Source organism: Thermobia domestica, chromosome 16, assembly GCF_964235325.1.
Source record: "Thermobia domestica chromosome 16, izTheDome1.hap1.1, whole genome shotgun sequence".
Classification (NCBI taxonomy): domain Eukaryota; kingdom Metazoa; phylum Arthropoda; class Insecta; order Zygentoma; family Lepismatidae; genus Thermobia; species Thermobia domestica.
Window position 1 is genome coordinate 101541988 of NC_137469.1, and position 25363 is coordinate 101567350.

Here is a 25363-nt window from a genome sequence, read left to right on the forward strand (position 1 = left end):
GTGCTTTGGCCAAAGTGTGTATTATCAACACATGTAAAAACACAATTATAATAGACAATTTTAACGTAACTATATCACTACATTGTATCGAATGTTAATAAATGACACAAAAGTTGTAATAATATAGAAAGAAAAGCTAGTTACAAAGTCAAAACGTAGACATCTCGCTTTAAAACAACACTTAAGGTGTAAAACAATATCATGTTTACGTAAGATTCTGTTTCAAAACTAACTTACAATTTAATGTTCTGTGACCGTTACAAAACAGCATGTGGGATAAGCTGATTTTTTTAAATTTAAAGATTAAGTTCGTACATTTCTGTTGTTTAAATAGTTGCCAGGTTCGTCAGTATTGCTAATATAAGCATCTTTTCAAGCTAGGGTTATTTTCATGGAGCAGTCATTGCAGTAATCGATTTTATTTATTCCTTTCAACGACAGCATATTTCGTGTGCGTTTCTGTTTTTAACAGATCGTACCTGTATTAATACTAAATGATTTTTAACAATATTACTATTAACAATATTAATATATAGTATAAACAATAATACCCTTTTAAATACAAATTTCAACACAACACTGGTTTAAAAATAAAATGACCAAATCGCAGTGAGAACCTATATTGGTATACTATAAAAGCATATTAACATTATCTGCTGCCTTTATGAACCATACTACATCATGAATAATGAACTGTTAACTCTCTTATACAGGGTGTTACATAAATGTGTCTCAATGTTTTGGGAATAGATTCCTCATGAAAATAAGGAAGGGGGGAGTTTCATATGGAACTGTGCTCAAAAGTGGATAGTTTCGGAGTTATAGGGTACCGTGAAACAAGTGAACTTTAAAAGTTTATAGCTCCGCTACTATGGGACTTATCATAGTCGGGTCAAGATATAACTGAGGAACTGAACTATCCAAACATCTATCTTTCAGAACCTCTGGTACTTGCACAATCATTTATGGAGAGGTTGTTTGGAAGTACTTGATCACTCTCCACCTACTTCTAAAAATTGGTGTACAAATACTGGAGCATTCTTAAACATTGATATTTGGATAGTTCACATACCAGTTTTTCAGTGATATCTTGACCTGACTACGATAGGTTCCATAGTAGTGGAGCTACGAACTTCTAAAGCTCATTTATTTCACGTTTTCGGCACCTTATAACTCCGAAATGACCCACTTTTGAGCGCATTCAGGTCTTTTTTTTCTGCTTATTTTCATTTGAGGAATCTGTTTCCAAAACATTGTGACACATTTTTATAACACCCTTTATCACAGAAAAATATCCACTACTGCGTATCTACATATACACATTACATTAAACAGTTATGTTGACTCAGTTTAAAACTGACAGCTTAATGCATGTATATATTATTCAGATTCGCGAAAGAATGACTTTGATTGGTTATACAGATAGTTAGGAAATTCGTCTCTCTCTTTGTACAATCCGCGGCAAAAAACCTGCAACATGAGCATATAAGTTTATTGTGAAATAACGAAGTCTTTTGCTCCAAAATAAGTGTGCACAGGAGGAGGCCGAGGTTTATCCTGGCGTGATTCGTTCCACTTAAAAGTTATGTTGATTGCCTGTGCTGTTAGGCGTAGTTTCACAATAAACTTACATCCTCATGTTGCAGGTTTTTTGCCGCGGATTGTACCAAAGATTTCGAGTTTTTGGCGAAAGATTTAACATAGATTTCTGAACTACTTCCTAAAGTTATATCTAGATGTTTCAATATAGCCATTTCTAACTGGATGCTCTGGGATATCTTTTCCCAGTAAACCACACGGAAAACAAGGAGCGGTAGTTGATGAGTACTTCATATTATATGCCTGTAGCCAAACTCTCTCTATAAAAATTGTTGCTGAAATACCGCAGGATTCTGAAACATGTATTTTTGGATAGCGCCCATATTAGTTCCTAAGTGAAGTCTTGATCCGACTACGGTAGGTCCCATAGTTTTGGAGCTATGGACCTTCAACCTCCTGAGATCCTGCGTATTGCATGCAATACAATTTTTAAATTCCTTTCTTTATTAAGAAAATTGTTGGAGAGGTTAGATTCCGTGCTATTATGTTCAGTACATAGCAGGCTTACTGTACTGAACACAATACCACGGAATCTAACCTTTCCAACAATTTTCTTAATAAAGGAAGAAATTTAAAAATTGTGTTGCATGCAACACACAAGGTCTCTGGTCAAGTTCATTTTTTTTTTTTTTTTTTTTTATGTTTTCGGCAGCGTATAACTCCGAAAGGAAGCATTTGTGTACCCAGTTTGGTCTACACTTTTTGTCTTATCTTGGTGTCAGGAATCCCCTCCCAAACGTTGTCGGTGTTGTTTTGAAACACCCTGTATACACTTTAAACGTTAATTTTCGACTGGTCAGTTAGCAAGGTGTTGATGCCGTACTGTAATTAATGTAAAATGTGTGTAATAGTGTTTTACACGAATCCTCATTTCTGTTGGCCCTCTTTCTCCCTTTTTTCTTTTAATGTCATTCTTCGCTTCGGACATGAATACTAACTCATCCTTTACTTGTCAACTGCCAACACTTGTTTATTCTATTCTCATACATTAGCTCCCTCCTCTCCTTCGATCTAGTGTTTCTGTCTGTTATTTCTCTGATTGTAAGTGTTTCTACTTCAAACCAACCGTTTTGCAAATGAATTTTACACCAAACGGAACTAGAAAGTTCTACTCAACATCGGTTAAGAAAAATGTTTCGTTTAGGAGCTAAAGGTGAAATATAGTCCTTGCTTACGAGGCCAATATTAACACTTCAATAGTATACGAAAACAGGTACCTATATTATGACAAAATGTACTCTGACTTCACTTACGTACATTTCCTAGATCTAAAGTTTCAAACACTACGGTCCTCTGTGAACGTAGACTCTCCCTCTTTAATACTCTCAATTAGTTCAATTAGTTACAATTTTTCTCTTATCTTCTCACATGTGTTCTTCTTACTCAAATAAAATTCTAATCTTTTTTTCAAAGATCCGATTGGCATATTATCAATGGTGAAAAGTCGAGTAGGCATATATCCGCTAATCATATTTATTTGCGAATTGATTCACGAAAAACTTTTAACGAATCTGACGTTCTTTTAGGATGGCCACTCATTTGGAATTTCAAAATTCCCTGACTTTTCCAGAAATTTTCCCGGTTTTCCAGAAAATTTCTAGAGAGATCTAAAATTGGTATATATAGGAACCTTGGGCAACTCAGGGACACGAACCCCTAAATTCCAGTAAAATTATTGCTTTTAATTATTCTTTTGTGATTCCAGGCCCCCGGGCATTTGTCCCCTATTCCCCCTCCCCTGTCGCCGGCCCTGCAAACCCGTAAATCATTATTAAACACAAATTATGTGAGTTATACGGCAAAGAAGTCCATGTGTTAAGAAAACGAATTACTCGAAAACATGGTATTTTGATCCAGGCCCATAGCTAGGAAATGGCCAATGGAGGTGGAGCCCGCACCCTGCGACAATCCTCAACTCCCTTGACTGAAATTTTCATTTCTTTTTTAAACAAATATATGAATAAAAAATAAGTAGTCAATAATTCTTAAATTTATTTTCTTGGAAAAACACCATTACAGAATTTACATAAAATCGGTTTAAAATTGCAAAATTCAAATCAAGAAACTGTTCTACTCATTATCTACTTATTATTCGTTAATTTGCAATCAAATATTTCTCCGGATTTAACAACAAATATACAATACCTTCACCAGGTGTGCTTATTAGCAACCTCTGTCACATTGCAGTACAAGGTTATGCTATCGTTCTTTGACGTCACAAATGAATGGAGAGGACAATTATGGAGCTACCTGTATTAAGAAGTAGCGGACTTCGGTCTAGAAAGCCGGCATTAACAACTTAGGTAGGCCCGGGTCCCAAAGGTTTTGTCGTGTCAGCAGTGACGTGCGGTGGTTATGCAACCGGGGAACAGATCGACATAGATGGGAAATATTGTGTAACAAAACAACGGAACTGAAGTAAAGGAGCACTATTAAAATGTGCTTTTAAGAAATCTGAAAAAATTTGTTTGAAGCTGATTTTTTTTTTTTTTTAGAACAATAGTACATGCAGTAGCGGAACTGGGTGTAAAAACTAAGGGGAGGGGAATGCCATTACTTCAAATTGGTGGTCAAAAGGTCAAATATCTGTAAAAAAGCATGGCCAATTAATCGTGTGGCGCAAAAAGTACTGCCACCACTGAGTACAAATGCATGTGGAATCCACACAGTTTTTGATTCTACATAGAAATACACGCATTAACCAAAATTCCACACATTTTGTGGAATTCGATACACATTCGGAACTCTTCCGGCAGAAATACTCAACTATCGTTCAGCCTTTATATTAATCACGTGACCACCAAAACGGGATGCAGGGGCGCAGCCCCGAGCGAATTCTGGAAATCAAGCAGCCATCGAACTAAACAAGTGTGTTAATTACAAAATGGTCCCGATTTCGCTCCAGCTGAATTCATGGGCAGCACTGAATGACAAAAGAATATGAAGAAAGTATGCGCAGCCCAAACCAGCAGAGCTAGATAAACGAAACCTGGAAGGAAGGAGAAATCTGGGGGCGAAGCCCCCAGCGACCAGAGCTATTTTGTATATAAATAAACCGGCTAAATGGCTAGGAATACAGCAGAACGTAAATTTTCTCTCGAGTAAAAATTCCATGTTTTTCATCAAAATTCCCTGACTTTTCCAGAATTAAAAAATTCCCTGACTTTTCCCGGTTTTCCAGGTGAGTGGCCACCCTGTCTTTTCTCAATACCTCATTACTCAATAGCTTTGAAGAGTTACTAATTTAATATTCACTTTTCTTTCAGTGTAGAGAGAACGTAATTATGTATATAATAGTGAAAACTTAATTTCAATTGGTGACATAAATTGGGTCATTGATTAAAGAATACAGTAAACATTGAATTTAATGGACCTTGAAGCATGGTAAATCGGATTTAACAGACAGAATTTGACTAATGGCAAATATAAGAGACCATACATAGAGATCTCTTCAGATCCGGAGGTGTTGGCTTATTATGAGCATTTCACGCAGTTTAGATTTTTGATTATTAAGAAATAACATTCAACGGAAAAGGAATTGAAAACTGATGCCTTTCTTCTCCTTCTGATATGCAGTTGTAAGGAGTTTTTTGTTACTAAACATTTTACATTTACATTATACGGCACAATTTTAGGTAAGATATCATATTTTAAACATTGGTCATAACTAGGGCCAGAATTTAGATATACTTAAAATATGAACAATAAATACAATAATACGCACTCAAGAAACTGCTAATTTGTTCAGAGTCACTTATTTACAGAGATTACTGTATGCAGAATGAATTTTCACAGTACATTACTAAGAATTTTTCAAGGTTTTCTGGTGTCTTACTTCATCTATATTTTGCTAGAATAAGTAATAAACTGAAAAGGACCTCAACATCAACTGACAGGACTGGATAATATTTGTACAAAATAACAAAGAAAGTTCGGAACATTCACCTGGGAAAGACTTATTGATTCCAAGCATGTAACTGTTCTTTGATGTAAACTAAGCACCTTTATCTAACTTCTTTTTAACCTTTTTATAGTTTCCCCTAAGTCAGAAACTTTGAATTTTCCGACGCTTAATTGTTTCAACAATTATCGCAAAATATACATGAATGAAATTAACATCCTGAAGCGTAAAAAGAGTATTTCAGTTACTCAGAGGGAAAAAAAAGTATTTTCTTCATGGATGTCTAATACACACATGCAATTCACGACTTATCAGACACACTTTCCCCCAGTTAGTCCCTTAAATAGAGAAATTACTGTATATAATATGTACAGTCCTTTTTTTCAGTGATTCTATATTCACTGCTTTTTAAATTATAACATTTTACGATAAATCCACCGGAATTTGTCACATTTCCGACCCGAAACAATGAATTCTTCGCTCCACGTTTATTAGAACATTGTTTTGTATATATATATATATATAAATTCAATTTAATGTAAGAAATTACCAGAGAGAAGTTTGTCCTATTAGTATAATGTTACGTATTTTTACATTTAAATGCAGGATTAAGTACGAAGATGAACGTACACTCATGTCCAAAATTATTGTCGCATGTCTATAAATATGTTATTGTAGGAATATAATTTGATAACGAATTTGCCCAGTATTTCTTATAATGTTAGTATGTATGTAATCGGCAAAGACATGTATGTGGCAAATTTCATGTCAAAGAGCAGTAAATAAGAACAATAAAACGAAAATAAAACTTTTTTGTCCATTTAGCAACATTTTGTTTTACTCATTCTAATTTTCGTATTTACAATTCTTTTTCTATAAAATTTACCACAAATATACATTTCCCGATTATACACATACTATCAGTATTAAAAATACCCTGTACAATCATTATCAAATTATATTCTTACAAGAAGATAGTTATAGATATATAGATATGTGACAATCATTTTGGACATGAGTGTACCTACGAACTTCCATTACAACTTTCACTTAATTCAAGATAAACGTACATGTCATAATCTTTTCCAGCAACTAACATTAGTATAATTAGTATTAGCTTAAAGAAGACGAAGAAAAAAAAAGAAAAAGAAATCATTCAGCATAACTGTAATTTAAGTTCAAAGAGGCAACGTGTATTTTTTCTTCATATTAATGCATTGCAACTTTCAAATGATTATTTTTTTTTTTTTTTTTTTTTTTTTTGTAAGTTCATTCCAATGTAATTTAATTTAAAGCAGATCGTACTGTATACGTTTACTAAGAAATTCCCTCAATTTAAATACATATTTTGTGTTTATTTAGTTCATATTATTTACAAACTTGCTCCTTCTGCGGATTTCGCGACCCACACATACAAATCTAAGTGTACTTTAAATTGTCCTTTTCAGAAGTTTTCATCAAAGTACCGTAAGAAAATATCCACTTTTGAACTTCGTATTAGGATTCTTCTCTTAATTAATGACACAATAAAATGTCTACGAAAAACGTTTCCGAGAAAAAGACTACCCGTCAAAGGGGACATTGTTCGTGCTTCACTTTTTTTCCGCGATAATATATTTATAAGGTCGAGTACTTCTTGAACAGACCATATGCATGAAAATACATAGAAAAATGACTGAAAATCTGTAAAATTAAATCACTTATTTAGTTTTATTGATCAATCAACTGTAATACAATTACTAAAAATAATAAAAGTGATCATACCTGCTAGTCCAAATCATAGGTTATGTCTTGATTTTTTAAATAGAAGCCATTATTATTTTTCAATTATTAATATGTTCTAAAAAAAACTCATCAAGGAAACACAAGAAAGAACTTCAGTAACATGCAACAACTCAGAACTCAGAAGTAAGATTTAAACATAATTCCAAAATAAAGCACATTCTAACACGGAAGAAAAGAGACAGCAACAACAAATCAACTTGGAACTAAGGCAGATTTATCACAAAGTTTAATTTAAAAATACCCTCCAAACTACTCGTATTTATTTTTAGACCCATCTAGTTTCCATTTTTCAAGTAGTTGGAAGCTATCTGAAGGAAAACGATGTGTTAGGATCCGCCGCTGTTTCTGAGTTTATGTTAATTATATGGAAAGATACTTTCAGCCGTCACAAAAGCAATACATTAAAAATTCAGAGACGAGTAGAACGGAACCAATGAAAAACAAATAATCTATCCAGAAACAATAATATATGAAATAAATAAATAAACGAACACGTAACAACAACATCGAAAGTAGTTTCTCCTTAGAAAATAAAAAGAAGCAGTCAGAGTAAAACTTTTTACAAACGAAATTAATATTTCAACTTAAAAAAGGGAGAAAGTAATGCAAAGAAGCGACACAACCAAATCACACAAGAGCAAAATCTACGGAAAGTTCTTGACTGATATACTTACAGCACTAACAGTCTGAGGAGATGCTCTTGTTGTACTAATTAAAGGATGACCTTCAGTGTCTACTCCTTGCTGGATGAGGTATGCTCCATTCCCCTGAGTCAGCAGCTGTCCCTGAGCAGGGAGGGCTGCTGTGCCCTGTGTTATACTGCCTGTCACCTGACAAGAAATCCACCTCATTAACCCTTATAAAAGGTATTTGAGCAAACTTCCCTTGTTTTCCCTCAAATGTTTCTTATACTTCTATCTGCCTTCTCGTCAGGAATAAAACAACACACTATTGTAAATAACTGTAATATAAGGCTCTACTTCTTCTGAAGAATATTCAACAAATAAAGTCGAGTCAATAGGACCAAGGATATAGTGATTACATCCATAAATGGATACCAGTCCATTTGTTTTACACATTTTACAAAATATCCTATAAATAAAGAATAAAATCACAATTTCCAGTAATATGTGCTGAAAATATGACGTGCTCCGCTTTAGTCGAGGATTCCATGGTATGAATATGGAATCTAACTTCTATAACATATATCACAAATGAAGTATACAATCTGATTTCGTATGATTATATTCGTCTTCTAACACCTGCATAATCTGATGACGAAAACTGGAGAAAGTATATCCATTTGAGTTCAGGTTCATGTATTCTATGGTCAATACTCTCTCAAACAGAACAATTTTATTCTTTATTGGATTTCTACCTATAATTTTGTACATATATATATGTGACTAATATACAACCTCTCCAACGTGTTAAGGGTAAATTTGGAGAAGAGCTCATGCAGAAAATTACTTCTACAAAAAAGGTTTTTCTTCTTCTTTAGTTTTCGTGTCCAGATTGTATTAGTAATTTAGATTAGTATGAGTGGACAATAAACAATCAAAATTGAAAAAAATATAATCTGCAATACATGACACGAAAATAAAATAATAAATGTCTTGCAAAAGTTCAAATCTGTTATATGAGCCCTTATCCTAATCAACCCTTCAGAATACCTATGGATCTCATCCTTATGCATCACAGTAAGTTATTTAGAAGAAGCAGCGATAGTTGAGAATAAATGGTGGGACATTTGGTACTATTTTTCTTCTAAAGAATAAATTAATTTGTACTGTTTTACAAAAATGTAGATAACTGACAACATTAACTATATGTATAAAATTTTCTCGTTGTGTTTCTATTAATCTGGAACACGTATGCAAGACAACTCTCTCTTTCAATTATATATTCTGAGTCAATTATCAGAAATAGCAAATCCGAAGGACAACTATATAATACGAAAAGTGAAAAAGTGACAATAACTAAGAACAAGTTACAACTGTATTAGCGCATATATCTGCTAAATACAAACTCTGCTGTTCGGCCCATTACTCTCATTCTTCTTACAAGTGGAGACGTCAACTTAATTTTGATGCAGCAACAACCGTAGGGAAGTTAAAATTTGTTCATCAAATGTAGAGAATACCAGAGATGAAATCTGTAGAAACTCAGAGTGAAAAGAGGGAGTCTTACTTTTCTCATGAACAAAATGGATCTGTCTTTTTACATCCCTACAACTGGGAGAAAGCAATTCCAAAACATTTAGAGTGAGTTTTTCAGTTTAGATCTATATTTAGCGAACGCCATGTCAACTTCTGTACCTTTTATTTTGTTTTAGGCGAGAATCAGGTACACAAAGCAAAGCGACTAGGTACACAGACTCCCTACTTAATGAACTAACATCTCTCGGGAACAAGTAATGTGCAATGACTTAGTGTTCGTGTATAAACGAATAACATTGTTCAACAGAGATTTTGTAAGACATATTAAAAGCCATTTTGGATAATTATAGTATACTGAACACAAAAATGACAATGGAAAAGTGAGATTGGTTCTTGTTTTGAACTTACAGATGGAAAAAGGGAAAGCCCCAAAAATAATAGAAAATTTTACAAAAATAGAGGGCAAAGGGAAGTATCTTTCAACTTATGACGCAAACTGGCAATTTTCGCAACTTCTCCAATTTCCCTTCAAATAAAGTGGCATAAATTGTGCATAAAAGCAGTACGAATGCACAGTATATGTAACTATGATAAATATATAGAATTTGTGAACATAATGGGAGTTCCGGCATTTAAATTGCAAAAATGATAAGATTTCGTCATAGGTATAGAAACATCCATTTTTCCCTATTCTCGTAAATTTTTCCACTTTCCTTGCCATAAACTTTGTGCACGAAAACAATACGAAGGTCCTAATATACTAACTATAAAAAATGTGTAGAATTTATGAACATGATGGAACTTTCGACATGAAAATCGCAAAAATACATCTATTTATATTGTGCCAGGTGTTTTCTTTTTTCTCTCTCTAACTTCAAAACAAGAACCAATTTCTCGCTTTTCCGTAGCCATTTTTGTAATCAGCACCGTAAAATTACCCCAAAAATGGCTTGTATATCTGAGTTACATAAAATTTCTTTAAGTCTGTGGAAGATGAACTAGTTCACTTGGAATAAGTAAAAACTGAGTTTTCAATATTTTTCATGAATGTGAAAAAATTATGAGTTCACACATCTATTAATCCGTCAAAACAACCATCATCACAAGGTAACAGTTTTTGTCATTTTACAACCATACAAGAGTTAAAAATATAGAATAAGAGGTATAGAATGAGTGTGTACATTTACTGATTGACAGAGTAGAAACGAACATTTGAAAAGAAACATATATATAATTGTTTCAAAGGTTACGTAAACACAAGTGTTTTCACCCGTTATAAAGAACACATTTCTAGTGAAATATTGTTAATCAGTTTAAATCAAAATACGAAGGAATAAAGTGTGGACATTCAAACATCTATTACAAAATGACTACCACGTTCTTTGAAGTCGGGAAAATACTTATAAAAAATGTTAAAAAAATTCTTTGTTGTTTTCAGAAGACTGTGTTCTCACGTTTATTTTACGGGAATAACGTCAAAATAATTATAAATTGATGTGAGGAGATCAGGTATCCAGTGAAACAGATGGACGTGATTCGATCAAGATCATAGCTGCGATCGAAATGATATATTAAAAATGAAAACCTCCGAGATACAAAGGTAGGTCTAATGTACTTAATGAGTGTGTTCGTGCACAGAAAAATAATTGGTCGACTTAGAATAAATGAATAAATTGAAAATAAAAATGAAGTTTTAATATGGAATAAATAGTAGTTACTCAACGGCTGATATCCTTCGACGCATGAATTATTTTTTCTAAATGACCGTCAACCATGAAGTTTCAGTAGTTGATGTTTACAAGGGGTAGCGACAGTTACATATACACCATTCAGGGCAACAGTGGTGAGAAACTATTTAGTGTTTTTAATGTACAGATGAAAAAAAGAACGGATCGATGTTTATTTGCTCCACGTCTAGATATTAGTAACAAGAAAACAACTCGGGTTATAAAGCACAAATATTATTCTTATTAGGAAAAGATTTTGCCAAAAGTATTTCGAGTAATGAAGATTTTTTACAAAAGGCGCACTACCAGTGGCGAGAATTTATCGCTGAAACTATTTGCGATTGGCTTTTAACTCGGATGCTTCAAGTGAATGTTAGCACTTTTATTATTATTAACTCCTCTCCAACATCAATCACCTTTCCTTTAACCCTAGTACTAAAATGAGAGTAAGGACCTCTTCTCTCTTTGTCCTTTATTAACACTAAGTTTCTCCCACTCGTAAGGGTGCACACCAGCGCAATCATATTTTTCGAAATATTGCGGAACTCAACAATAATACTGAAATATCTCAGCATAATTATTTAGAAAATACCATTTAGTGAAATAGTTTTGTGTTGTAGGTATATTTCCCAATTGGCAAAGAATACGTCTTCAAATCAGTTATGACGTCTTATTACTAGTCGATACTAAGGTATGCATATTTAACAACAAACAAAAATTCTCAATTTTTGGAACATCCAAAAGACGTAAAATGTGGGTACAATTTCAAGGAGATGTTGAACTACGGAACAGTATCAAGCTCGTCAACAGTTTCTATTCACGTATTATACAGCAAGTACTTCTTGAATGTGATTAATGTTTCAAGTTAAACATTTTCTGTCAGTATATTACATCAGTTTTGCGGTTTGCAATTCAAGATCGTCACTTGAGTGTTTATGAAGTTAAAGTACATAGTAGAGATTTTTTTGTTACCCATAAATTAGGAAGAGAAGAAAGTCTTACTACCGGATTTCAAATTTATCCCATCACTTTTATGCTTCAAAATGACCTACATGACGTCTTTTATGTAGCAGCAAGTTTTTCTTTAGATGCGAAGAGAACAGGCGAGGGGCGTGCTGAAATAGTTCTCTGATTATATGCTGTTTTGGATGTTTTCACGTACGGGAATTTTTATTTATTGTCAATTATGACGTCCACAGACTTAGATGACGAACTGAACTAGAATGAAACCTATCTTCAAAATATGACTTGTTTATTCAGTAGTATTTTGTTCTTACTTCAAAATTAAACAGATTAATTACATTACCATTTTCTTAATATCTTTAAAAAAGAAAGTGAAGAAGTGGAAACAAACTTAGTTTGCACTTTTTCACAATTCATTCACAAACAATAGCAAAGCTATCGAATTAATTTCGGGGGTAGGATATGGATATAAGGAACTCCTGAAGGAAACGCCAAATTATCGTAATTAAATTAACTAACAGAGTAAACGAACGTTAAATATTTAGCGTTTGAACTTTGCAAATGATAATCCCGTGTTCGTGTCCAAAGAACTATCCTTTTTTTTTAAAAAAAAAAAAATCTTTTTCGGAGAAAACAGTTTTTCAAGCACAACAGTATAGTAATATATATATATGGTCTGGCAACTTCCTTTCAATTTCTTAACTCCTTATTGTTTACGCTGTAAATGTTTCAGTGTAATAGGATCTTTCAGCTGTACCTGAAACTTCATTAACAAACGAAACGAAATAAATAAATACTTCGTATAAACTGAAACTGAGTTCCAATTCTCAAGAGTTCAATTCAATCTGATGTCCGTTTGAAATTGACTTCATTACTTTCATTTCATTATTATTAGATTCTTAAGTGTCTTTTAACATCATGTAATTATCTTTCCATAATCTGGGTAGGATACATAAGTGAAAGAAAAAGAGGGGAGGAAAACTTTATGTAAAATATAGCTCAGGGGTAAAAGTGGAACTGAAAAGATAGGGGGACGGTAGGTAGCGGGATGCCGTCACGCCGTTCCCCCTGCTTATGTTTCTTCCATTGTAATTTTTTAGAAACTGGGAGACGCCTTACATATTTTTACGAGGTGGGAGGACGGCGTCCCCCTCACTTTTACCCCTGATATAGCTAATATAAACATTATTAAGCTCGTAAAGTCGATTTACTTACTATTTAACACGAAAATTAACCAAAGTTAAAAAAAAAAAAAAATACTTTTGTTTTTTCTCTCTTCATGATGTTAGATTTAGAAGTCAAGAACCATTAAACTAATGAGATCTAATCTTAGATGGTTTCAAAGATATTTCAATAAATACACTATTTATAGTTATTTATGTGTTCACATTTAGCTAATAATATGATCTGGGAATATCACAAAGATCATGAATAAAGGAACGCAGAAATGCTTTTAACACAAATTTTGGTTGATCTTCGTACTGGGCAGGAAAATACGATGGTCACTGCATAAGTCACGGCAACTTTTTTTTTTTTTTTTTTTTTGAAAATGGTAACGAATAAAAAATTCTGAAGTAAGCAAATGGAAGGTCACCATAAAAATATAGCACGACAATAAAGACAAACAAAATTTTGTCATTTTAAACATGTTTTATTGTCATTTTCAACGGTGCAGGGCAGAAACACGTATCTGAGTCCCTCGAAGTAGTCTCCCATAGAATCCATCACACACTGCCAACGCTATGGAAGACGCCGAATAGGCTTTCCCATGGCCTCACCTTGAGCGAATCTTCGGATCTCTCGCGTGACTGCTGTGGCAGTCGTTACCTGTTCGAAAGCGTGTTCCGCGCAATGGCTCTTTTAGTTTTGGTATGAGGTCAGATTTTTTTCGTCTTTTTTCTCGTGTTGTAATTTATGGTGGTGTGTGTGTTTATCCATCTCCCTCCATGTAATGTCTACATATGAACTAACCTTCCATTTGCGTATTTCAGAATTTTTTTATTCGTTACCATTTTTGAGAAAAAAATAGTTGCCATGACTTTTGCAATGACCCTCGTATAATAATATTGAGATGAGATTAAAATAATTTTGCTTAAGAAGGAGAGCTAACAAACAATTGCTGAAACCAAACCATTAAGAAATCTGCAAGGGCAATTACATGACTGTATTTTCTTTAGACAAGTAGTGAACGGTATGCCGAAGCGACATTAGTAGTGTTTGTACTATGTTTTAGTAAAATAGTATTGAATGACATATTTAAGGTATCTTGACATCCACTATACACTATATAAACATAGATCATAAAAGAACTAGTTAAAAGTGCCCGAATTTGGATAAATTTTCTAATTGAACCTTTTATGACTCATGTGAGGACGCTAATCCAATGATCTATTTTAAAACGCATCCATCAATGAGATCGCAAGAAAAATGACCTCAAAGTTTGGATATTTTTCTCGTGATCCATACGGACGGATATGTTTCCCATTGGATTCAGCGTCGTCAAATTAGTACAAAATGTACAGTTAGAAATTTATCGAAGTGTGGGCACTTTTACCACTAGCATAAGTAATAGTTCACATATCCCAATTCTCAGGTCATTTTCCTCGTGATCTCCTGGACAAATATGTTTAAAAATAATTATATTGGATTCACCGTTCTTTAAGTTAGTATAAGAAGAGCAATTAGAATATATCCAAGCGTGACATGAGCGCCATTGACGTGAGGGAAAGTTCAACGTCATGAGGTATTTTGAAGTAAGTAAGTATTGCTGATCAAGAAAACTAGAAATGATGTGCTGACCACGCATTATCCAGTTGAAAAGTACATACAATCTAACTGGATTGAGCCCTCGATAAAAACACTGAAGAAAAAAAAAACAACTTAAAATTCTCCTTATTACAACATATTTGTAGTATATAGTTTAAACACAACAACAACACCAAATGTAGATAAATACTAGCATATATTCATATATCTTCGCTGATTCACTACCTGACATCCAGCAAGGACATGGTCAATGACGACAACTAATCTGAAATCATTGTAACAAGCTACAGATGCCCCATTGTTAGTGAAAACTACTACAAAACATATCATTTGACATAATAATTAGTTGCAAGCATTTGTTTACCCTTTTACAGACCAACAATGCAATGGAAAAGACATGCTTATGTTAGATTCCATATGTATCATACTGTATAAGCTCTAGCAATATAGTACAGCAATTTATTATCTTACAAATGTTAATGGTATAAGAGTCTTCCAAACAGAACAAAAACAATCATTACTTACCTGACTATATGTAACAGCAGTAGTATTTCCTGTGTTATAATACTGCCCTGATGCAGGTGTATACATTGTGGCAGTTTCACCCACAGTGTATACTGGGTACGCCCTGAAATAAACAAGAAGTTTTACTTTATAGAATGGATGCTGAACAAATCATAACAATAATATTTACGTACAAGACTAGAAACAAATGAAATAAAGGACGCGAATTTATGATCAATGTTATACTTTCCAAGTCGAATACTGTTCCACAATATAAACCACGATTTTATTAAAAGATTTAATTACAAAAATAATAAAATAAAAAAAGCAATTGAAGCAAATTTCAATCAATCATCAAATGAGAACCTTGTAAACATAGGGATGTAACCACAGGTTCTAAGTGGGGTGACACCAGTGGCATACGCACACTTTCATCAAGAGTGGGGAGAGGAAAGGTGATTCAAGCTTTCAAATTCATACTATTTCAGGTATTTGCATACATATCTTAATATTGTAAACGTTTATTTATTTTGCACAATACGGTATCTTACTCAAGAGAAGGTGGAGTTAAAACCTGTGGGTGGCACAATTCTGTTTTCCGTAATGTTCGTGGTGTAAGTACAACAAATACCAGTACTTGAAATTCTCGTTCAATTACTATTAACATTTATTCTCACAAGTATAACTGGCTACAACTGTTAGCATTATCAAAGTTTACAAACTCATTTGGAGAAATACCAAGTTCATTTGATAGGGGTAGTCACTTTGTTGTTAAATAAGTAAGTCAATACAACGATTTGGTGATTCTAACTGAGCACAAATGGTGAGTCTTTTATGGTTTATGACTTTTCGCTGCACAACTTTTATAATTATTTTTATCTTGTTATTATTCAAATAGCCAATGAATACAAATCCTTTTTTTTTTTTTTTTAATGTCATAATGGTTTTAGAAGTGCGTTTCAACAAGTACTGAAAACATAGTATTATTATTATTGCATAATTCTGACGATATTCTACCGTTTAAAAGACTTGAAATTTTAAATTTTAATAATCGCTTCTTTTCCCACGAGTTCCTTTTTCTACCGCCCTCAATAATAACAAAAAGTTGTTAACACAAATTGTAGTAATGAACTAACCACGAACAATAATTACTTACGCTACGAAGTTAAGGAGAGAATAAATTGAAATTCCAATAATTACATTCTTTGATAATTTCATCCCAAACTATAAATGCAAAATGGAAATTCGCAGAAGCTGGTTGCTAACAACATAACGACATGAGAATTTTAATTTTTACTAAATTTTAGTATGCTCAAAACGAAGCTCTAATTAAAACATCTCATTGCCGTTATACCAAAATATGCCTTAAAACAAAAACATTTCTTTAGTATATTAAAACAAACATGATACCTGCAAACTAATTTTCTACATTACAGATATCTATCTGTGTTCTTTTCATACATATGAGACTAAAGGAAAGTATATAAGTTTAATAGTTACATCTGTCCATTTGTGGCTGCATATATAGCAGGATCAGCGGAGCCCTCTACATATTGAACGTACGTAGAGTGAACTCCCTGGGACACTGCATCGGACCCCACGGCTTCTGCCTCTGAAACTGAATAAGAAATTATAGTTATTAGTTCGTCTTACTGTGACTAATGAGTAACAGAATCATATTTTCAATAAAAGAAATCTTTGTTTTACGATTATCTCATAGACTAAGGAACTAATTAAATTGAATGATTGTGAAATGAAAATGTGACAGGAAACGAGACAAACCACGGATACGATGCTGTCCACCACAAACTCCTTGGCATGGAACTTCCCAGGGATCGATCGCACCACAGGTGATTGCTTTACCACAAAGATACCGTCAGCCCCAAGTGATTGTCAGGGCTCAAGTTTTAAAAAAAGCCTATTTCTGACTTCTTTTCTCGACAACATATACACGCATATTATATATATATATATATATATATATATATATATATATCAAATCTAAAACTCTCACTTAATAAGTTAATGCTCTACAACCAAGCTACTATCACCAATGGCCAGCACAATAACTTCAATATTATTTCCAATTTCGGGAGGGGATCACTACTGCAGACACTAACCTACGTGCACTTATTTGTGTTCACCTTCGTCAGTGCAAATTCCCCGATATTATTTCAAGTTCTCTCCGAGTCTCTTCTCCGGTATACTAAGGAAAGTACACAGGAGAGCACGAATAAATCATAACTGCTTTCACTTGTAGTTATTTCTATCTGTGTATTTTTGTTAACATACCCGAAAAATTGCTCCAAAAGAACACGTAAAATATTACGGGGGATAAATGAACGATGAGTACCTTCTTTCCTTACTGAGTGAATAATAATAATAATTAAAAAAATCATCAGTGCCAATAATCTAGACATGGATTATTACAATGGTTTTATTAGGTTATTTTTCTGTTTGTTTGTTTGTTATAGCATAATGTTAGTTTGTTTGCAACTTAAAATGTCATGCACTTCCATACTAACTAGAGTTCTGAAATATTGTACTGATATATAAACACAACAACACACTGAGCAAGGCTGTGTGATAATATGTATTAAAAAAAACCGCAATCTTGTGATTTTTTTAAAACATATTATCACATAGCCTTGCTCAGTGTGTTATTGTGTTTTAGTACAAAATGGAAATAAGGCCTGATAGAATAGTGATACTGAAATCGATGACAATACAGTATTTTCACATAAGATTCGCTTATCTAGCTTATCATGCTACTGTAATTAGGTTATTATAAATATATTGCGATTGCGTATATGCATAGACATCATTCATTACTTCAACACATGGACAAGTAATAAGTGCTGGTTCGAGACTTTGTACATATGGTTGTCTTTAACGAAGGTCTTCCACACTGCTATTTTCAAGAAAGAAGTAAAAGAACTGTATGCAGGGTATGGAACGAAGACTAGATAATAAATAAAAAATTAAAACAAGGCTTTTATAAAGTGCACTGAAACGATTTTTTTGTGTAGAGGATAAAATGAAGAAACGAGACAATGACTGACAGCTTTGGGCTTGATTTAATGTTTCAGTGACGTTCTATTTTTGATCTCTAATATTCATAAAAACCTATACCTTAGGAAGAGCGCCTAACGCTCTTAACTTTAGCCCCATGTCTTAGTTTTACTCAATCAATATACATATTACTGAAAACAATGCCTTTATAAATTGCACTATATATATATATATATATATATATATATATATATATATATATATATATATATATATATATATATTCATAAAGGTATTACAGTAGAGTTCCTAAAACTCGATGACCCGGCAGTTCGGATAGCTCGGCCATACCCTGACAAGGGAGGAAAAAACCGCAGTAGCTATAGTGTTTGCAAAGTCGGCTAGTTAATTTTCATTATATACTGTTTTATGCCTTCATAAAGTATTTTTCTTAAGTGTGTCTTAAGAGGTAAATTACTGTAAAGTGAGTATTTATTAAGTTTCATTTTCATGTATAGTAAAGGCTCTATGACAGCGTTTCCCAACCACTGTGCCGCGGCACACTGGTGTGCCGTGAATGTAGCTCTGGTGTGCCGCGAGGAAATCAACACAAAATTATTAATTCTATAGCAATCAAATTGCAAAACATAAGGAAAAAATGTATATTTGTATTTCATATTACTATGAACCTCTACTATGAATCTACAATTTTAAATTTCGTATCCTTTTATACTTTTCTGTATATTTTTAATGTTGAAAAAAGTATTTGTTATCATTCTTATGACCATTAATGCTTGTTTACAGGGTTTGTATGATAAGTAATGAGACCAGGTCTGGAAACATTGTTTTATTGATCTGATCTGTACAGGGACTTAAAAGCTTTCGAAGTACTCTCCTCTTGCGTCGATGCACTTCTGCAATCGATGTTTCCACGCTGCAAACGCCCCCTGGAAGTCAGCAGCCGGCATGTCCTTTAGAAATGTGGTCACGGCTGCTTGGATGGCTGTGACGTCTGCAAAACGGGTTCCTTTCAAGCGTGGCTTCAGCTTCGGGAAGAGGAAGAAGTCGGCCGGGCTCACATCTGGGCTGTAGGGTGGTTGTGGAAGGACTTCCACCCCAATCCGGGTCAAAAAGGAGGTCACTAAGAAGGCGGTGTGGGCAGGGGCATTGTCGTGATGCAACTTCCACCGGCTAGCGATCGCCGGTCTTTTCCGCTTGACGCTCCTGTGCAGTCTCTCAAGGACTTGTTTGTAGAAGGCGGCGTTGACGGCTTGTCCTTGGGGTACAAACTCCTTGTGGACCACCCCCACATTGTCAAAAAAAACAATCAACATTGTTTTCACCTTTGACTTCGACATTCTGGCCTTCTTGGGGCGCGGGGACGCAGGAGTGTGCCACTCCGCGCTTTGACGTTTCGTTTCAGGGTCGTACTGGAACACCCACGACTCGTCACCTGTTATGACGTCATCTTCAAAGTTAGGGTCACTGTTCATGAGGTTCAACAGTTCCTGACAACAATCAACACGTCGTTGCTTTTGTTTGTCAGTCAACACTCGCGGCACCAGTTTCGCACAGATTTTTCTCATTCCCAATTGTTCCGTCACAATCTTGTGCACTGTTGTGTGGTTCATATCGAGTTCATCAGCAATCAATCTCAACGATAATCGACGGTCTGAGTTCAGGAGATCCCTCACTTTTGCCACAGTTTCGTCCGTAGTCACTGTTGTCGGGCGTCCAGCCCTCTCCAGATCCTCAACGCTTTCCCGGCCGTTCCGGAACGCACTGTGCCAACGAAACACCTGGGCTTTGGATAGGGCTTCCTCTTTGTAGGCCTCCGTGATGAGAGAAAGCGTCTGAGTAGCCGTTTTCCCCAGGCGAACGCAAAATTTGATCGCATAACGCTGTTCGATGGAACCCTCCATGTTTGTTGATTTTCCGCCGTGACAAGAATGTTCACAAGGGCTTTGTCCAAGGCTTGTCCGCGCTCCACTAAGGCTCGGAGCCAACTGACGCGCGGTGCGTTGCTTTGCTCGGACCCCCCCTACATCCTCCATCACCGACAAACCCGCTCCAGCGACACGCGCGCCGCGGCGCGGCGAGTCTCATTACTTATCATACAGACCTTGTATTGTTGCAGACTATTTCGTAGCTTGAAATTTTAAAATATAATTAAATCCTTTCGACAAAGCAATGTATGCATACAAATTACCTACATTTGTGTTTTAAAAGTAAAAGAGATTTGTTTGTTCGTTATTTAGTGATCTTCTTTCCTAGTGAAAGGTTGGATTGAGTTTTCGAAAAAGAAAACACATTATAAAAACCTGAGTCCAATATTGCATTGCAATTGTTTTCTATTTTTAAATTATAATGAAAAATTAGCATAATGATTTACCACGGTCGAAAACCAGTAATTGGGTTTCTTCTCTGTGAGAAGATCAGTAATCAAAAACAAAAAAGTATTTTATATTTACAAATGATAATCTATGAGTGTGTCGCGAGAATTCATATTACACCCATAGTGTGCCGCAAGTTGAAAAAGGTTGAGAAACGCTGCTCTATGACTTCATAAACTATGTACTTTTCTCTTGTTTACGGGTAATTGGGCAGTTTATTCTCTGTTGTATTCTCAAGCAACCAATACATACAAGTACAGTACTGTATTTTCTGAGGAAACACTTATATGTATTATTTTTCTAACCCATTCCCAATAACCTGGCATTTTCACAAACTCGTCCTCCCTTCGGTTCAGATTAGGCCGAGTTTTCGGTACTCTACTATTTTTCTTCGTTACTTTTAAACTTCTAGAATTATTTATTTGAGATTTATGTCACATACTTGATGCTATGATAATAAACATACATGTCCTAAGCAGGACTAGAGCCAGCTTTTGTTATCTTGCGTACGCTAATGTAACGATACAGCCCATTCGATACATCCAATTATAAAGCAAGCATGGAAGCAACCTCAAACAGAATAAGCAAACCTTCGCTTCCTAGTAATAAGCAACCGCACTTCCAATATATTTAACATAAAATACACAGTTAATCCAACAACATTAATTCTCTACCACCTAGCATCCACTATTATTCACAGGGTGTCTACTAAAATTCCACAATGAACTTTCGTGACTTTTTCGTGACCTTTTCTTTACCAAACCATAAAATTTCCTAACATTCTCAAGAGCGAATTCAGGTGCAAATGAGGCCGAATTTTCATGCATGCGATAGAATATTTTGCTTGCGAATCAGTAGCGTCTAAAGCCTATCATAAAGACATTTTTGGTGGTGAATTTTGAAATTTTATAGAACAAAATTTTCCAGTCTGTGCTTATATTTGTACAGATAAAAAAAAATCGTGACCCAAAAGCTAAATTTCTTGACTTTCATGACCGTTTTCTGATTTCATGACTTTCGTGACCGATAGACACCCTGAATTCATTGCCTTACTATTACAAACCGCAAAGGAATCGCGGTGGCTCAGTGGTAGATCGTTCATCTCTGATGCGTGAAGCCCCTGCTCCGAGCCCAGCTCACGCCAAGTGGACTTCGTATTGAACAAACACCATGTGCGCAGGTACTTCCGTTTCCTCCCACTTTCGTCATTCCACCATTTTATTAATTTCTCATCACCGTCTCGTTTAGCATGCACGGCGTAATCGTGGGACGTAAAACTTAAGAGAAATGGAAAAGCATAATTTGTAAACTCTTTCATAAAAAGGCACAAGGTGATTTCTTATACAAAATGGAACAAAAAATTAATCCTAAAAACCAAACATTTCATTTGAAAACTATTTTGAAAAAGAACCATTTTTACGTACTATAGCAGCTGAACACCAAATACAGAAGGAAATTATTCGCTAACTTAATTTTCCTTAACCTTTCCGATTATTTAAGCCGGAAAAATAAATAAATAAATCAAGAATCTTTAAAAATATTTTAAATATGAATGAAAGGTAATCACCCTACTCCTTTCTTGCAAAATGTATCTACGAAAAAGAAACAAATGTGAATGATGTTAAAGGAACTTTTTTCTTTAACATATACCTCACACTACTATAGAACTTGATTGCTAAATGACCTAAAAACTGAGACGAATAATTATTCAACCGTACACTACAACAATCAGTATCGGTGTATACCCGAATACGATATATATATGGTTTCAGAATTATGTTCACAATCCAAGCGAACAAAAATTCCATTCTTGGAGTTACGTTTCTTTGGTTCTCATACAATAATATATATAATGTACAAGAATGTATTTGTTGAAGTGTGCATACAGTTTTTCTCCCTCTTTCTGGGCTCTATACAATGTAAATACTCATTAAATGTTTCGTGTAAAACATGGATACAAAAGGCAGAAACATGAACATCACACAAAAGCGACAAAATATGATTAGAGGCTTTCGAAAAGTAGGTGTGAATAAAACTAGATCGAACAGCAAACTAATGAAGAGACAGTATAGAAAAGTATAGAAAAGAATAATATCGGAGATAACTAACAGGAAAAGAAAATGATCAGAACACTATTTGAGTAAAAATCGTGTTCTAAGATGGAATGATTGTTTTTATGTTTTGTCCTTTCAGCAGCAAGGCTATATGAGACCTACAGCTTAATGTGGAATCAGAACCACACAAGCTCCGCCCGGAATCGAACCCGGGTCTCAGACGCAAAAGTCGCGTACTCTAACCGCTTACCCACCAGGAACTTATCACATTCTAAGACAAGTGATAAAAGTAATGATGGAAGGAAAAAAGAGGAAGGAAAGAAATACTACAATCGATACATGTTGTTAGGACGAAAAAACACACTACGTAAAAGCTTCTTAAAGTGTGACAAGATACTATGGACATAATTTACTTTTTCACACTATAACGACGATTAGTATGCATTCTTATTTGAAACTGAAAACTCGTTGTAGAAAACAATGTAAGTGCCACCTTCCAATCGTTTTACCTGTTTTATTTTATTTTTTAAATACGTTTATGTCTTAAGTTAAATTTTCATACATAGCTTCACTTCGTTGTATGCTGGGTTGTATTTCTAAGCAATAATATTTTCTATTTTGTGACGTTTGGGCACAACTGTCTTCAATTAAGTTATGGCTTTAGATGACTGAATGTGTAAGTTTCGAATCTGTCTCTAACAATAAATAAAATATCTTGCACTAGTACTTAAGAGTTAACTTTACTCTTTGTTTACTTATATAAGCAATAAGTTCCTCAAAATTGTATCCTTTATTATATTTACACATACTATGCGTATTTCACACCTAGACTTTCGACTGTATAACGTTCTTTGTGATTTAAGGTTGACATCCTTGTACAATATTTTACCATATGATTTTATGTTGTACTGTTTCTGTATAAAATGGACTAAGATCTGCATACGAAATATCTGTACATAAATAAATAAATAAATAAATAAATAAATAAATGTGATCAATTTTACATTAGTGTTTGATTAAAGAAATTCCGATTTTCATTTCGAAAAGAAATGAAATCTGTAATTTTACGTCCCACGGTTATGCCGGCTAGGCTAAAGGAGAAGGTGATGATGAGAAATGAATGCAATGGTGGAATGAAGAGTTGGAGGAAACGGAGAACTTTAAGAAAACCCACGCACACGGTGTACGTCCACCACAAAGCTCACTTGGGGTGAGCTGGGATCGAACCAAGGACCCCACACACACCAGAGGTGAACGCTCTACCACTGAGCCACTGCGGCCCCGATTTTCATTTCAAATTATGAATAGCGGACTACATAAACATTAACCAAATAAACATTCGCACTAACATTAATTTCTGCAAATGAATGGAAATTGTGGTTTCCAGTTGTAACAAATAACAATACTTATTTAGATGTTATAAATGTTAGGTTAATTTAATCAGAATTAAGTGTTTGGTTCACGTTAACGGAGAATAAAGGCCTAATGAAATAAATTTACTTATCAACTGAATCAGTAGCGACATTTCAGATTTTGCCAAGGGGAGGGGGAAGATTGTCCACCGACTTACGAGTTTCACGTTTTTTATTAGTATTTTAGTATATATAATTTATTCAAAAAAAAAAAAAAAAAAACATGATTCTTCAACCCAAGGAACAACTGATGCCAAGGGGCACCGTCCCCAAATGCACCTGAACTCAATCGGTTATTGTTAAAAGTGGATAGGTTTCATTCTGATTAAATGGCTCACATTACGTTTGACAGTAATTGATTCACTTGGTGTGAACTGCAATTGCTTACAACGCATAATTTTCGGATGGCAATGTAACATTAAAAAAAAAAAAAGAAAAAAAAGTTTTATGTGCAAACATAAAGACGTAGAGAACACAAGTAATAATAAAACACACACAAAATAAAATTCAATTACCGAGCTGGGACTTATGGTAGGACCAGTCTTTATCCATAGCACTCCATGAGAGCCTCGTAGGGAAGCAGCTGGAGAGCCTTCCCCATGGAACTTTCCTCCACGACCACGGATCCAGTGTTCACAAGTCTTGATTCAAAACAATACTGACTTGGTAGCGCCCAGAACAACCCACCTATATACTGGGGAGTTGAGAATGCTGAAAACCAGCACCGCAAAACAATGAGCTCCCATCATATCTAAATACCATAATTCCATGATAATTGCTCCCGAGAAAAACCACTCAAGTGGCTTACGAACAACTATACATCTCTAATCTTCCAAATTGGGAAGGGTACTATTTGCTTCAAGTACTGGGTTGTTCATTACTAATGGATGCTTCATAATTGTGCAAAACCATGTCATAATTATAGCAAAACAGACAATGAAGAGAAAGAGTAGAAAGGGATAGGAAGATACAACAGATTGCTGGTTATAAAAACCTATCACACAAAAAATTTTCTTCTCCAATTTACAGCCAAGCGAGAAGGGGAAATTTAATTGCGCGCGCATAGAAAATTTTAATCATATCACCAA

At 34.5% G+C, this 25363-nt stretch overlaps 1 protein-coding gene across 10 annotated transcripts in view; it reads right to left on the reverse strand.

Annotated features, from left to right (window-relative positions):
- The window catches only part of Rfx (regulatory transcription factor Rfx), a 342716-nt gene that overhangs the window by 46733 nt on the left and 270620 nt on the right, over window positions 1-25363 (reverse strand). For 7 of the 10 annotated variants that reach the window (XM_081742843.1, XM_081742844.1, XM_081742841.1 and 4 more), the window contains 3 exons: window positions 16905-17022; window positions 15426-15528; window positions 7960-8115 (listed from right to left, as the gene is read on the reverse strand). In XM_081742843.1, coding sequence (XP_081598969.1) covers window positions 7960-8115; window positions 15426-15528; window positions 16905-17022 — 377 coding nt within the window. Of the gene's footprint in view, window positions 1-7959; window positions 8116-15425; window positions 15529-16904; window positions 17023-24790; window positions 24905-25363 lie in introns of those variants that run through there. The other 3 variants (XM_081742849.1, XM_081742847.1, XM_081742851.1) reach the window with 2 other exon arrangements.